A 16789-nucleotide genomic window follows, 5' to 3' on the forward strand; every position below is an offset into this window, starting at 1 on the left:
CACACACACACACACACACACACACACACACATATTAGCGCCATTGTAAGTGACTAATGAGAAGTGCACAGGAGACGCAATTCGCAATTGATTTAGCATGCCAAGCTTACAAAGAAATTCCCATAAAACACACAAATATGGAGTAAAATAGTAAATTTTTAATTAGATCAAACAATTTTGATACTTTTTAGTATTGATTTAGTTCTATTTATAATCAACGCTGCCCGCATTCTCCACCACCTGAGCTCATCACAAGCAGTTTGTCTCTGCAAATTGTATGATAGGAAGGCAAAGCCTATAATTTAGCCAAAATGAGCCATCATTAAAAGCTAGGGTGTTTAGGTAGTTTTAGGCAATTTCTAGGTGGTTCTTAGGATGTTTAGCCCTATAAATTCGTACTGTGTCATATTTGATACACACATTTCTAAGGCATCTAAATTATCAATATGACCAAAACCATGCTGAAAAACCTGTTTTACACAAACACTACACTAGTGTTGCTTTCGTCAACGAAAATTATGACTAAATATCGTCGTCAACGAACCTTTATCACGTGACGAAAACGAGACGAAAATGCTGGTCATGTGACGATGACTATAAATAAATGTATAATGCAATATCGTTGACGAATAAAAACGAGACTAAATGTGGTTTACAAAATAAAAACTATGCTAAAATGCCTCTTTACTTTCGTTGACCAAAACGAGACGAAACGAAATGTTATAACGTTATTTCGTCTCGTTTAGTTGCATTATTATTATTATTTTGCAGTATTTCTGTTTCCTGTGTCTCGCTTCAGGGGCTGCATCAGGTCGCACTGCGCAGACGCAGGCGACGTCACTTCCTCAAGCCCCACTCGCGGCATTATTTAGAGCAGTGTTTCCCAACCGGGGTCTGTCGAGAGCAGGGGTGCTGTGTAAAAAACGTGTGACGCTCTGTGTATTATCCCGCTCTATGCGTGTGTGTATTATCCATAGACTGTATGGTATTATCCCACTCTGTGTGTGTGTGTGTGTGTGTGTGTGTTATCTCGCTCTATGCGCGTGTGTGCTCCGCTCAGTCACTCGCGGCCCATGTGACTGCTCCACTCGTATACCGTTCATGCTCATCGGAACAGCAAAGTCCACTCAAAAATCAAGCTGACAGGAAACATCGATGTAGTACAGTATTGTTTCTGTTTGCAATAGCCCTACTGTGTTGTAACAAGAATTAAAACAGGCCGCCAAAAACAACACTACACTACACGCCTTCTGTCATCTGATTGATAGTTAGACTTTTTTAACGAGTAAAAGGCCTTGTAAATTGTAAAAAACATCCTCTGTGAGGTTGTTGTACACTTGTTTTTTTACTGTGAAATCTTTAGTGATTTTTATAAAGCATGACAATAACTTTTATATTCCCTAGTAAAAAAGTAATACTTTTAAATTGCATTTATTTCATACAAAGTATAGTTCAAATCTATTAACATATTTACTGACATAACACTCGAGACTTACAGATATTAGAGTACTACTAGTACACAATGCACATTTCTTAATATTAAGCCTAAAATGTGTTTTAAATGTCACTATTGATGAGGATTGTATGATCTTTCAATAATATCGGCCTTCAAATGCAAGATATTTAAAGTGTACGTGAAGTGTACTTGCAATAGTTCCACTTTAGCACAATCAAATATACTTAAGTAGATATTTAGTTGGATTTCAATTTCAATTAAAGTGCATTAAGCCCAAGAGTAGTTGTTCCAATTTAGCAGACTTAAGTATATCAGTTTAGTATACTAAAAGTACAACTGCAGGGTATTTTTTATTACGTACATAAGTATGTAAATGTATTTGTAGTATACATTATCCATACATCTCATTTTAGAAAAGTGTGACAACTGATATTCATAAGTATTTTATAGAAGTAGTCTGCTCTACTCTTATAAAAATTTAATTGATTTACATTACAAGCTATTAGAAATTTATCTTTTTGGCCATATAAATATCAGAAACAGTCCCAAATTGCATATTTTTGCTCAGTTTGGGCATCCTCAAGTATGAGCTCCATATTATCACTATATAACACTATATGAACCATAAAAGCCTGATATATCAAATATGATACTTAACAAAAACAACAGCAAAAAAATATGCTACAACTTTTTTTGTGGATTATTTTATATTTTGTCTAAAGATTCAACAAACTTTTCCATTTCACAAACTTGGACCATTATTTAATATGTCAGTAGGGCTGTGAATCTTTGGGTAGATAGCGAATCGATTCGATTCACGATTCATAGGTTTTCGATTCAATTCAAGAACGATTTTTGCAAATTCAGAACAATTCAATTTGATTCGATTAACGATTCGATTCTGCATTCTTTAAGTGCATTCACAGGATTATTTCAATGCTTCCCCTAAATTCTTTAAAAAAATGCTTAGTCAGGGGGCAAATTACACAGCAGCCTTTATGGTTAGAGAACCATAAGTTACAGAAAAAAACCCACTTTTGTCCATTGTTAGATGCTAGTTTAATGATGCTATGGGGCATGACATGGCACATGTAGAAATTTATGTAAGCCAAGATTTAAAAAAAGAGCTTTAAAAGTATTATGTATAGGCTAACATTTTGTCACACCAGGGGCATAGCCATCATTTCAGAAGTGACAGAAATGTCAAATACAATAATTTTATGTATGTACGTATTATTATTATTATTATTATTTTTTTACAAGGAATTATTTTCTTCTCTTACTTTGAATTTGCTATAAGAAATCAAAAACACTGCTGGACAATAATCAATCATTTGTAATCTATAATTTTTTCCTAATGGCAATTTTATGATCGTTTTATATACTACAAACAATTATTTCAATTTTCTGCACAGAATAAGGTAGAAAATATACTTTATAGTTTCTGTACTGTAATAAATGATATGTCAATTAGCACTGCATCATTCAAAAATGTTATTTATTTATTGTGTTTATTGTCTTAACGTTTCAGTTCATTCTGCTTTGTATACAGTTTATCTGCAGATTTAGCCTGGCACGTCTATGAGCGCGAGATCACTTCTCTTTCAGTGCGAAAACTTCTTTATCTCATTCTCATAAAATAAAATGCTATAGTCTTTAACTTTTCCTCTCCATCTGCGAATGATGATTCTGAAGGAAAACGCGCAGTTGTCTGTTTGCTATAGCAAAGAACGCTACTTTCATGATCTGATTATCAGATAAACCTTGCGCTCTTATTTCAAGGTTGTGTTAATGCTGTGGTTATTTTAACAGTTTCCTTCATACATTTGGTTCAACGACATTGTTAGAACACATTTCTCATTCAGTGGAACTGTGTGTATGCTTTAGACATTTACATTTTTGCTCTTTCCAATAAATGTGCAGCCTTCGACTGCTCAGGTAATGTCGTCGGTATGACCGAGAGCCATTGAAAAACTACAGAAAAGTAAAGGTACTTCACTTTAGCATTACTGGCCACGAGTACTAAGGAGAGATCACACATCAGCTGCTCAAAAAATGTGTCAGTGAGACGAACGGAGCGCGAGCGCAATCCTGTGACAGTCTCAGGCGGTAAATAGTGGAGCGCATGAAGGTGAGATGCGTGGGCACGAACACTGTTCAAGGTCTCCGTTAATTCGTGCTTGTAGTATTTTAATGTGTATATATTTTGAAAGCATTGAATCGCTATAGAAATCGCGATTCATTCGATTTTTAACATTTTAAACGATTACTGTCTGAAATCGGCGATTCACGATTCAAAAATCCATGTTGCAAGATCGATGCATTGCATCGTCAGGATTTGTAATCGATGCATCGAGAAAACGAGTGAATCGTTACAGCCCTATATGTCAGGCTTTGCAGGGTCAAAGGCACTTCTAGGTGGTTGTTGGGGTGTTTGAGTGGGTTAAGGCCGTTGCTAAATGGTTGTAAAGGGTGTTGCTAGTCAGTTTTGAATTAGATTAGACCAACTTGGATTCTTTTTAGTACTGAATTAATTGATTAGTTTATAATTTATAAGTGTATAAAAGTTTATAATTGACATTGCCCGCATTCTCCACCATCTGAGCCCGTCACATTGCATTAAGGGATTGCATTCTCAACAAATTATACGTGCTGACAAGGGTAATTTCGGGCAAATACTAAACTTTGCCAAAATTATCTCTGTTTAAAGTTGCTAACTACCTTTCAGTCTGCCTTAAAATACTAAGGCAGACTGAAATACTTAAATACTTAAAATACTTCCTACGTAGGCTGCAAACTAAGTTTTTGAGCACAGGCATTTTCTCTCTCCTCTACACCAGGATGAACCAAGAAAAGATGAAACGCCAACGGGAGAGCATCATCCCGGCCTCTGAGCCTAGAAATCCTGGCCCTGGGGTCAAGGGTCGCGTTGCAGCTACGGACATGAAAGGTGCCAAACACACAGAAGCAAAATGCCTATATGCTTACGTTTACAGTAAATGCATGGATCGTAAATACTCTGCATGTTTGTCTCAGATGAACTGTCGATGCAGGACCCCGAGTCCAATATGAAACTGGCCCAGCGGATCGAAAAGGACGTGGTGAGTGCCTGCGTAACACTGGATTTCCACACACACACACGTAAAACACACTCAACCATTGAGTGCATCAGATTCGTGGTTACATCAGACCAGACGTAACGCTGTAACTCAGGCCGTGTGTTTTCACTCTGTGTGTGTCATTCAGCAAATCCTGAACTGCACTCTAGACGACATCGAGATCTTCGTTGCACGTCTTCATAAAGCGGCAGAGGCTTTCGCGCAACTCAACCAGCGCAACAGGAGCAAGAAAAACAAAAAGAGAGGACCGGCAGGTACATATGCATTTGATTTAATGCAGCATTCGTTTATTCATTCAACAAAGCACTTATTAGCTAGTTATGCTTAGGAAAGCAACACGTGTAAATACATTTACATGCTTTGCTATACAAACATGGTTCTCGTGTGTGTGTTTTAGAGGGAATGCTAACACTACGAGCTAAACCGCCATCAGAAGGCGAGTTTATCGACTGTCTTCAGAAGCTGAAACTCTCTTTCAATCTGCTGGTGGGTTTAGCCTGTATCGCATTGTTCCTAAACTGAAAAAAAAGCCTTTAAACATAAATAAACAATGTTTTAACTCATGCAAAACTGCTGTGGTTTTATTTAAAAGATCATCTGGAATATTTGCACTCGAATGTAAACATTTTATGACATGCTGAAAAAAACAAGAGCAAATTTCGTTATAAACAAAAAATTGGTTGTTTTTAGTTTAAGTGACAATTTATGTAAGAATTGTTTTATGGATGAAATGCATGCAACTTTATTTCTGCTGTTTCATGAAAGAGGCCCATAATGTGAGTGAGTGAAATGTGTTGACTGTTTGTGTGCGCCCTCTACAGGCCAAACTGAAGAAACACATCCAGAACCCTACCGCTGCAGAGCTAGTGCACTTCCTGTTTGGGCCTCTGGAACTGGTGAGGAACTGAACACATGCACAAAATAAAAACACACCATAAACTTCTGTTGCTTTTATTATAAAAATTGATGCTTAGAATTACGTCAGACTAGATAAATGCTAATGTTACCACTAAAAGTCAACTTTTTGGATTTAATAATAATAATAAAAAAAAGAATTAAAATTGCAAACAAAATAAATAAATAAATAAATAAAGACAATTAAAAATGCAAATAAAATATAAATAAATGCTAATGTTATTGCTAAAAGACAACTTTTTGGATTAAAAAAAATAAATAAATAAAAATACAAATACAAAGAACATTTGAGGACTTAAATTTGAGGTTTAAATTTGAGGACACCCCAAAATGGGCAGATTTATCTAAATTCTGGCTGAGCTATGTCATTGTATAAGTAATTAGTATATTATATATTATATTATATTTTATGTTGTTATATGTATCCTTTTTTTTTTTTAGAAATTGATTAAAATTACTACAGACCAAAACCTTAATGCTAATGCTACCGCAAAGACAACTTTTTGCATTTTATAAAAAAATAATTAAAATTACAAATACTTTGACAGTAGCACAATAATAGTAATAATTATAATCATCATCATCATCCTGTTTGGTATAACAACAGAATGCAATGGTGTATAACAGTTATTTTGCAATGACTCATTCAGGCCTCATTCAATCATAATGTGTACACTTTGTACACAGCTCTTGATTACTAAAAAAACTTGTATGTGTGTGAATTCAGATACTGCAGAGTTGTGGCAGTCCCGAGCTGCCGCGTGCGGTCATCTCTCCTCACCTGTCCCGGGACACAGTGGACTTCCTGAGAGGACACCTGACTCCCAAAGAGATGACCATCTTTGAGCTGCTGGGAGACGGTTGGACGCGACCCAGGTGATGATTCAGCCACTGTGGATGTGTTACAGGAGTGTGTGTGTGCCAGTGGTAAACAGATACATCGAGCTGCGTAATCAGCCAGTGTTTCTCATTTTGAGATGATCAGTATCAGATGATGGTAGTTCCCTCTTGTGTCAATCCCAAAATTGGCATTTCAATGGTTAAATAAACAGGATTACTTAGGTTTACTGGGAATTGAGCAAATAGTGTAAAGTTTTTAATTTGAGCAGTTTTGACTAGTGATCGACCTATATAATGGCTGATATTATTATTATTATTAGATATATCTTATGTTATGTTATCTTTAGAATGAATAAATACATTTTAAAATGTATCAAAATAAAATATCTTCTCTCTAGATAAGCATCAGTCATTGGAAACTGTGAATTTTGATCAATTATGCAATATTTTTTAATTTTAGCAGTTTTGACTAGTGACCAACAGACATGAGTTTTTTTAATGGCTGATATTATTATTATTATTATTTTTATTATTATTATTATTATATATATTAATATAAAACATTACAGGATATATTTTGCTATGAAATCATTATGAATCTTACTTACCTTTGAGAACACCCCAAAAAATTGCCCTTTGACAGTAGCACAATAATAGTAATAATTATAATCATCATCATCATCCTGTTTGGTATAACAACAGAATGCAATGGTGTATAACAGTTATTTTGCAATGACTCATTCAGGCCTCATTCAATCATAATGTGTACACTTTGTACACAGCTCTTGATTACTAAAAAAACTTGTATGTGTGTGAATTCAGATACTGCAGAGTTGTGGCAGTCCCGAGCTGCCGCGTGCGGTCATCTCTCCTCACCTGTCCCGGGACACAGTGGACTTCCTGAGAGGACACCTGACTCCCAAAGAGATGACCATCTTTGAGCTGCTGGGAGACGGTTGGACGCGACCCAGGTGATGATTCAGCCACTGTGGATGTGTTACAGGAGTGTGTGTGTGCCAGTGGTAAACAGATACATCGAGCTGCGTAATCAGCCAGTGTTTCTCATTTTGAGATGATCAGTATCAGATGATGGTAGTTCCCTCTTGTGTCAATCCCAAAATTGGCATTTCAATGGTTAAATAAACAGGATTACTTAGGTTTACTGGGAATTGAGCAAATAGTGTAAAGTTTTTAATTTGAGCAGTTTTGACTAGTGATCGACCTATATAATGGCTGATATTATTATTATTATTAGATATATCTTATGTTATGTTATCTTTAGAATGAATAAATACATTTTAAAATGTATCAAAATAAAATATCTTCTCTCTAGATAAGCATCAGTCATTGGAAACTGTGAATTTTGATCAATTATGCAATATTTTTTAATTTTAGCAGTTTTGACTAGTGACCAACAGACATGAGTTTTTTTAATGGCTGATATTATTATTATTATTATTTTTATTATTATTATTATTATATATATTAATATAAAACATTACAGGATATATTTTGCTATCTCTTTAGAATAAATAATTTTAAAATATCAAAATAAATATCTTTTCTCTAGATTAGCCGGAATCATTGAAAAAAACAATTAGTATGTATGTGTTATTGTGAATTAAATAAATATTGTGTAATATTTAGAATTTTAGCAGTGTTGGCTAGTGATCAACTGATATTAGTTTTTTTTAATGTCTGAAAAAAATTATTATTATTATTGGGTGCATTTAATGTTATCTCTTTAAAATAAAATAACTAACTAACTAACTAAATAGATCAAAATCAATCAAAATAAAATATTATCTCTAGATTAGCATCAATCATTGAAAAAAAAACCCATTAGTATGTATGTTTGATTGTGAATAATTTTTTACATGTTTAAATTTTAGCAGTGTTGACTAGTAATCAACTGATGTTTTTTAATGGATGATATTATTTTTATCGTATGAAATAATATGGGATATATTTGATGGTATCTCTTTAGAATGAATGAATGAATGAATGAATGAATAAAGAAAGAAAGGTGTCAAAATAAAAATGATCCGTCTCTAGACTAGCATCAGTCGTAGAAAAACTGATCAGTCTGTATGTTGTCTGATTCTGGGCGTGTCTTTGTGTATCTTAGAGCTGATTGGCCAAAAGATCAGTGCGCTCCTCTGTACGTCCCAAAGTTCCGGAACGGCTGGGAGCCGCCGCTGGAACTATTCCGCTCGTCGCCGTGGGAGACGGAGACCGCCGGTGCGCCGGTGCAGACAGAATACAGACCCAAAGAGGTGAGAGTGATGAAACATCACCATCTCTTCTGTGTGAAAACCTCCTCTCTGTATTAAATGCATATCATCTTTTCCATCTCAGTTCTATGGATCACAGTCATCGCTCTCTTCAAACGGGTGAGTTAGTTGTCATGTTTATATCTAAGAAACTTTGAGGTTTTGATCTGTAGTAAATATTAGAAAAAAGGCACTTCTTGTGTTTAAAAGGTTAAAAACCTTGATTATTTTTTGGCTGGTCACACTTGGACATGTTTTAAAAATGATTGAGACCCAACCAAAGAACACCTTCTGCGAATGATTTCATGAGGTCCTTCCAGCAACGAGGTCATTCCAAGATGTTTCCCTCTGATCTAGAATTAAATTAGAATTTAAGTGAATTGTGTCATTCAAACTAAAATGACTATTTCATCTTTTTTGGCTAAAACTGATATACATTCAGACAATCACCGTATATTTAATCAAAATAGTTCAGGAATAAATGGTGTCTTGTAGTAAATGTCAGTTTATGGCAAGTTGTCACATGAAGTTTTTTACATTTTATTAATTACAATTTCATTGAGCCAAAACAATGGCATTCCACGAATTTGGTGTTTTATTATTTTTTTCATAAGTTCCCATCACCCTGGTTCCCTCATCAAAAACCCAATAGCATTTTTCTATTGGCTTTTGGATTGTTGCAGAAAATAAGATGTGTAACCAACAAAACTTTGATTCCTACATATTTTAATCATGATAATCATCACGACTGATAACTTTTGAAGCCTAAATACCTTTGCCAAAAGTAAAAAGCTAAACACAGGCTATAAGTGAAGTCACATGACTTCAACGTCACCACTGTTTAGCTTCCCTCAACATTTTCGGTCTTTGTTTAAAAACATTTTCCCTGAAAGTTTGAGTTCGAGTAGTTTTATTACAGCCATTATAAAGCGACTAGATGAGTTCACCTGTTCAGTGTGTTGACATTTAATGTTGCAGACAACCTCTAGACCCATTTAGCCACTTTTTTGCAACCGCCTTGTTCAAGACAAGTAAAAGCTTTTAAAATCAAAGAGGGAATACTGATGCATTATATTTTGTAGAATAAAACATGAAAACAAACAAACCTTATTTCAGGCATTTAAAGGGATAGTTCACCCAAAAATGAAAATTCTGTCATTAATTACTCACCCTCATGTTGTTTCAAACCCATAAGACCTTCGTTCATCTTCGGAACACAAATTAAGATATTTTTGATAGACATGCATGTGCATGCATCGTGGTACTCTCGTGAATGGCGGAGACTGACTGAAGGGGAAGAAATTGTCGAATAAAATGGTTATTTTTGTTTTTCTTTGCACACAAAAAGTATTTTCGTAGCTTCATAAAATTACAGTTGTCACATGAACTATTTTAACGATATCCTACTACGTTTGTGCGCGTTGATCGTGGTAGTACCCTTGCTGTCTATGAAGGGTCAGAGAGCTCTCCGATTTCATCATAAATATCTTAATTTGTGTTCCGAAGATGAACAAAGGTCTTACAGGTTTGGAACGACATGAGAGAGTCCTTTAACCCAAAGTCCCATTCAAAAAACCCATTGACTTAAGGACGATGGAACCAGAAGTGCTAAAATTCAAACTAATTTCTGGGTTTTGGTCTACAAGAATACAACATCCCTGCAGCACTTTATTAAATAGCATATTTTATATTAAATGGCAAGATTTCTTTTCATTTTCTTTTGATAGTTCCAAAATCATTGTGGCAACCTGCCCCTTTCAGTGTGATAGTAATGGTAAAGGGAATGTTGAATGACTTTCGCTCCATGTGAAGATTTTGTTTCTGATCAGCTTGTTGCACTCATGTTTTTTCCAGGTCTTTCTCAATGTCTCCTGCTTCTCGCAAGTATGCAAAGATCCGCTACCACTTTGTGGCACGTAACGTAAACGAGCTGTCGGTGCTTCAGGATGAAATTCTGGAGGTATGAACATGGCCGTATCCAGACTTTGAAAATTAGTGAGGTCTTCCAGGCTTTATAATGGCAGTGAATGGCTGCCATGAGTTTGAAGCTCAAAAAAGTGCATCCATCCATCATAAACATACTCAACATGGCTCTGGTGGGTTAATAAAGGCCTTCTGAAGCGAAGAATAATTTACACTTTATAAAGTAAAATAATGAACTTTAGGGTCAAACAGCCATACAGATCCGACACCCCGATTCGACTGGTGATATGATGGGGGTTGGTTTTAAAGAATTGTGTTATAATAACCCCTACAAATACAACTCATTATATACACTATAAACACTTTAAAAGGAGACAGACATGTTTTCTCTGTTTTGGAGGGATGATTATTTTTAAATCATACCCTATTTATTGCATTAAAATGTGTTAATACTTTACTATATTTAAGGGTGGATAATTTTATCAGTTGTTTATTGCAACAATACATAACTACAATAACTTTGTCTAGTGCTCTTATGAACGTTTGTAGCATGATTTGTGAAAATTTAACTATACTGCATGACATAGCATAGACTTCTTCATGGCTAGTTTTTGCGTATTTCATTTCATTCTGTAATCTACTTGTTCTACAGATCTGTGTGTACTAGTGTTAAATGCTACTGTTTTTGACAGCGTTGATAACGTTTATGACAGATAATATCATGATAACTATTCCGCTCGTCGCCGTGGGAGACGGAGACCGCCGGTGCGCCGGTGCAGACAGAATACAGACCCAAAGAGGTGAGAGTGATGAAACATCACCATCTCTTCTGTGTGAAAACCTCCTCTCTGTATTAAATGCATATCATCTTTTCCATCTCAGTTCTATGGATCACAGTCATCGCTCTCTTCAAACGGGTGAGTTAGTTGTCATGTTTATATCTAAGAAACTTTGAGGTTTTGATCTGTAGTAAATATTAGAAAAAAGGCACTTCTTGTGTTTAAAAGGTTAAAAACCTTGATTATTTTTTGGCTGGTCACACTTGGACATGTTTTAAAAATGATTGAGACCCAACCAAAGAACACCTTCTGCGAATGATTTCATGAGGTCCTTCCAGCAACGAGGTCATTCCAAGATGTTTCCCTCTGATCTAGAATTAAATTAGAATTTAAGTGAATTGTGTCATTCAAACTAAAATGACTATTTCATCTTTTTTGGCTAAAACTGATATACATTCAGACAATCACCGTATATTTAATCAAAATAGTTCAGGAATAAATGGTGTCTTGTAGTAAATGTCAGTTTATGGCAAGTTGTCACATGAAGTTTTTTACATTTTATTAATTACAATTTCATTGAGCCAAAACAATGGCATTCCACGAATTTGGTGTTTTATTATTTTTTTCATAAGTTCCCATCACCCTGGTTCCCTCATCAAAAACCCAATAGCATTTTTCTATTGGCTTTTGGATTGTTGCAGAAAATAAGATGTGTAACCAACAAAACTTTGATTCCTACATATTTTAATCATGATAATCATCACGACTGATAACTTTTGAAGCCTAAATACCTTTGCCAAAAGTAAAAAGCTAAACACAGGCTATAAGTGAAGTCACATGACTTCAACGTCACCACTGTTTAGCTTCCCTCAACATTTTCGGTCTTTGTTTAAAAACATTTTCCCTGAAAGTTTGAGTTCGAGTAGTTTTATTACAGCCATTATAAAGCGACTAGATGAGTTCACCTGTTCAGTGTGTTGACATTTAATGTTGCAGACAACCTCTAGACCCATTTAGCCACTTTTTTGCAACCGCCTTGTTCAAGACAAGTAAAAGCTTTTAAAATCAAAGAGGGAATACTGATGCATTATATTTTGTAGAATAAAACATGAAAACAAACAAACCTTATTTCAGGCATTTAAAGGGATAGTTCACCCAAAAATGAAAATTCTGTCATTAATTACTCACCCTCATGTTGTTTCAAACCCATAAGACCTTCGTTCATCTTCGGAACACAAATTAAGATATTTTTGATAGACATGCATGTGCATGCATCGTGGTACTCTCGTGAATGGCGGAGACTGACTGAAGGGGAAGAAATTGTCGAATAAAATGGTTATTTTTGTTTTTCTTTGCACACAAAAAGTATTTTCGTAGCTTCATAAAATTACAGTTGTCACATGAACTATTTTAACGATATCCTACTACGTTTGTGCGCGTTGATCGTGGTAGTACCCTTGCTGTCTATGAAGGGTCAGAGAGCTCTCCGATTTCATCATAAATATCTTAATTTGTGTTCCGAAGATGAACAAAGGTCTTACAGGTTTGGAACGACATGAGAGAGTCCTTTAACCCAAAGTCCCATTCAAAAAACCCATTGACTTAAGGACGATGGAACCAGAAGTGCTAAAATTCAAACTAATTTCTGGGTTTTGGTCTACAAGAATACAACATCCCTGCAGCACTTTATTAAATAGCATATTTTATATTAAATGGCAAGATTTCTTTTCATTTTCTTTTGATAGTTCCAAAATCATTGTGGCAACCTGCCCCTTTCAGTGTGATAGTAATGGTAAAGGGAATGTTGAATGACTTTCGCTCCATGTGAAGATTTTGTTTCTGATCAGCTTGTTGCACTCATGTTTTTTCCAGGTCTTTCTCAATGTCTCCTGCTTCTCGCAAGTATGCAAAGATCCGCTACCACTTTGTGGCACGTAACGTAAACGAGCTGTCGGTGCTTCAGGATGAAATTCTGGAGGTATGAACATGGCCGTATCCAGACTTTGAAAATTAGTGAGGTCTTCCAGGCTTTATAATGGCAGTGAATGGCTGCCATGAGTTTGAAGCTCAAAAAAGTGCATCCATCCATCATAAACATACTCAACATGGCTCTGGTGGGTTAATAAAGGCCTTCTGAAGCGAAGAATAATTTACACTTTATAAAGTAAAATAATGAACTTTAGGGTCAAACAGCCATACAGATCCGACACCCCGATTCGACTGGTGATATGATGGGGGTTGGTTTTAAAGAATTGTGTTATAATAACCCCTACAAATACAACTCATTATATACACTATAAACACTTTAAAAGGAGACAGACATGTTTTCTCTGTTTTGGAGGGATGATTATTTTTAAATCATACCCTATTTATTGCATTAAAATGTGTTAATACTTTACTATATTTAAGGGTGGATAATTTTATCAGTTGTTTATTGCAACAATACATAACTACAATAACTTTGTCTAGTGCTCTTATGAACGTTTGTAGCATGATTTGTGAAAATTTAACTATACTGCATGACATAGCATAGACTTCTTCATGGCTAGTTTTTGCGTATTTCATTTCATTCTGTAATCTACTTGTTCTACAGATCTGTGTGTACTAGTGTTAAATGCTACTGTTTTTGACAGCGTTGATAACGTTTATGACAGATAATATCATGATAATTTTCGCTTTTCCGTTACTGAATGTCATATCCTGTCAGCAAAAACCTGTCCATGGGCTTTTTTGATTGCTTTCAGTTTTAAGTGCCGGCGATGCAGTGTTGCCAGATATTGATACTAAAACAAAAAAATTAATAAAAATAAACCAAAACTATTTCCAATCTTTTGCAAATAAGATAAGATAAAGATATCGCTGACAGTAAACTGCAACTTCCTATTTTATTAACTTTCTAAAGTGTTAAATTAAGTGGAAAAGACAAGTCCAAAAACGCTTAAAATAGCTGCGCCCGCGCCTTCACTCACAACTCTCTCAAGCCTCGTTCACTCCGCAGCGATCATTTTCATAACAGGGACGCTAAACATTCTTGCAAACTGTCTAAACTGAATTATACATGTCATGCAGGCATTCATATGAGGAGTTTAACAGCAAATTAGTCAAAGAACAAAGTTTATTTTTGAACATCAAAAATTTACAGAGGTCCGGACCTCGGTGGCCTCATAGCTGGTTACGGGCCTGAGTATGAAGACTGAAAAATCACATTTAACATCTCAAGTGCTTCTCAAAGACAGCAATGAGATTAAATTGAGCTCTAATGGAGATGATTCTCAAGATGATTCTCCTGAGAAAATTGTTTCCTCTCAAATCACTCTTAAATTGTCTCAAACGTCAGAGATCTCATTATGAACTAACATTTCTCATCAAATTCCCAAAAGATGAGCTGATCTTAGCTGCTATGCACATTCCTTTGACAAAAAGCACTTGCTAAATTTGGTGCAATACAAGTTGTGTTCTGAAGGAACTAATGGTTGTGTGTTTTAAGGTGTTGGAGGATGATAAGCAGTGGTGGAAGCTGAGGAATCGAAGTGGACAGGCGGGATACGTGCCCTATAATATCCTGGATGTGGTAAAACTGGAGGACCCTCAAACTATGATTGACCCGCCATACAGTCCAGGAATACCTTATAGTCTGGTAAACACATTTACACAGTACAACAGCAGAAAAACAAGTCATTTTTGATCATTAAAAATACTAATGAATCATTATTTTGTCTCTCACACAGCCATACCGTGGACAGTCTCCCTCCGGCTCAATGGGCAGTGAAAAAGACGGTGAGTTTGAGACAAATATACGAGATAAATAAGATCAGATTCTGTGTATTTAACATGTTTCTTCACTGTCCTCAGGTCACACTCAACAGATGGATAAAGTGAACGATGAGCTGCTCATGTTGATCAGTGGAAATAAGATTCAACAGCCCACGAGGAACTTCAAGGTGGTGCGTCAGTCTACTGTCCCGCTGGCGTTTGACTCCAGCCCGGCCGAGGTCACCACCTGGCTCAAGGCCAAGGGCTTTTCCAAACCGTGAGTCAAATAAAATGTTTTTACAGAGAACTCCTTAAAGGGTTAGTTCACCCAAAAATGAAAATAAGCCGATGAATTACTCACCCTCAAGGCATCCTAGGCGTATATGACTTTCTTCTTTCAGACGAATCCAGTCGGAGTTATATTAAAAATTGTCTTTGATCTTCCAAGCTGTTTAATGGCAGTCAGCGGGTGTTGCAGTTCATCAGTCCAAAAGAAGTGAAATAAAGTGCATCCATCCATAATAAAAAGTGCCTCACACGGCTCCGGGGGGTGAACAAAGACCTCCTGTAGCGAATCGATGCATTTTTGTAATAAAAATATCCATATTCAAAATGTAATAATCAATCAATTAATCTAGCTTGCGCTCACTGTTGTACACGGAAGGCGTTCCGGGCGGATGATGTAAGACGTCGGTGTTGCGCATGTGCCGCTCAGAAGTGACGAATGCGGAAGCGCAGGGGAGAAATCAAAACAAAACAACGGTCACTTATTAGAAGTACAAAACGAGGATTTGTAAAGAAGAATGTCAGAGGATTTCGATATAAGCCAAGAGAAGACTGGTTTTCCTTTGCTAAAGTAAGGAAACTTTGCTTCCTTTGCTTCTGTTAACAAACGTTGGTTTTCACGAGACTCACCGGCGCATGCGCAATGCTGAACTCATACGTCAACCTCCCAGAGCTGCTTCCATGTACAGCTGTTGGCGCAAGCTACATTAAAGTGATTATTACATTTTGAATATGGATATTTTTATTACAAAAACGTATCGATTCACACTACAGGAAAAATTGAACTATGTATTAAAATAAAATAATTGATTTACTTTAGAATTTATTTCAGTTTTTTTTTTTTTTTACTGAACTCGATCCTAAACTATAAAATAAAAAGAACTTTAAAATTAAAAGAAATCATTTATTCTGAAAACTGAAGTCTTCTAAACTATGAAAAATATTCAGATAAAATAAAAAATGTATTTACTGAGAATTCATCAAGCCTTCTAAACTATAAAGAATATATAGAAATACATACAAATTATTCTTACACATTAAGACCTCATTAAGCCTTCTAAACTATGAATTTTTTTAAATTTATTTATTTATTTTTACTGAAAACTCATTAAGGCAAGGCAAGGCAAGTTTATTTATATAGAACATTTCATACACAATGGTAATTCAAAGTGCTTTACATAAAAGAAAAGAAAAAAATAATCACAACAATAAAACAAGGAATTAAAACTACTAAACTATGAAAAATATTAAAAATAAAATTGTATTTTTACCTAGAACTCATTAATCCTAAATAATAAGAAACGTTTAAAATATACAGTTTATTTTTGACTGAAACGTCAAGCATTCTAAACTGGAAAAAATATTTAAATATTTTTTTTCTGTGAACTCATTAAAGGGGTCATATGATGTTGCTAAAAAGAACATTATTTTGTGTATTTGGTGTAA

General features: G+C 35.3%; 1 protein-coding gene across 2 annotated transcripts in view; it reads left to right on the forward strand.

Annotated features, from left to right (window-relative positions):
• Positions 1-16789, forward strand: part of eps8l2 (EPS8 signaling adaptor L2) — a 58465-nt gene that overhangs the window by 39376 nt on the left and 2300 nt on the right. The window contains exons 8-20 of one of the 2 annotated variants that reach the window (XM_016468946.1): positions 4297-4406; positions 4493-4557; positions 4703-4829; positions 4973-5061; positions 5397-5471; positions 6218-6366; positions 8459-8534; positions 11255-11326; positions 11409-11443; positions 13178-13283; positions 14793-14942; positions 15034-15082; positions 15158-15335. In XM_016468946.1, coding sequence (XP_016324432.1) covers positions 4297-4406; positions 4493-4557; positions 4703-4829; positions 4973-5061; positions 5397-5471; positions 6218-6366; positions 8459-8534; positions 11255-11326; positions 11409-11443; positions 13178-13283; positions 14793-14942; positions 15034-15082; positions 15158-15335 — 1281 coding nt within the window. Of the gene's footprint in view, positions 1-4296; positions 4407-4492; positions 4558-4702; positions 4830-4972; positions 5062-5396; positions 5472-6217; positions 6367-8458; positions 8607-8688; positions 8724-10457; positions 10564-11254; positions 11327-11408; positions 11444-13177; positions 13284-14792; positions 14943-15033; positions 15083-15157; positions 15336-16789 lie in introns of both variants that reach the window. The other variant, XM_016468945.1, reaches the window with a different exon arrangement.

The sequence above is a fragment of the Sinocyclocheilus anshuiensis genome, unplaced genomic scaffold (assembly GCF_001515605.1).
Source record: "Sinocyclocheilus anshuiensis isolate Anshui unplaced genomic scaffold, SAMN03320099.WGS_v1.1 scaffold941, whole genome shotgun sequence".
Lineage (NCBI taxonomy): Eukaryota > Metazoa > Chordata > Actinopteri > Cypriniformes > Cyprinidae > Sinocyclocheilus > Sinocyclocheilus anshuiensis.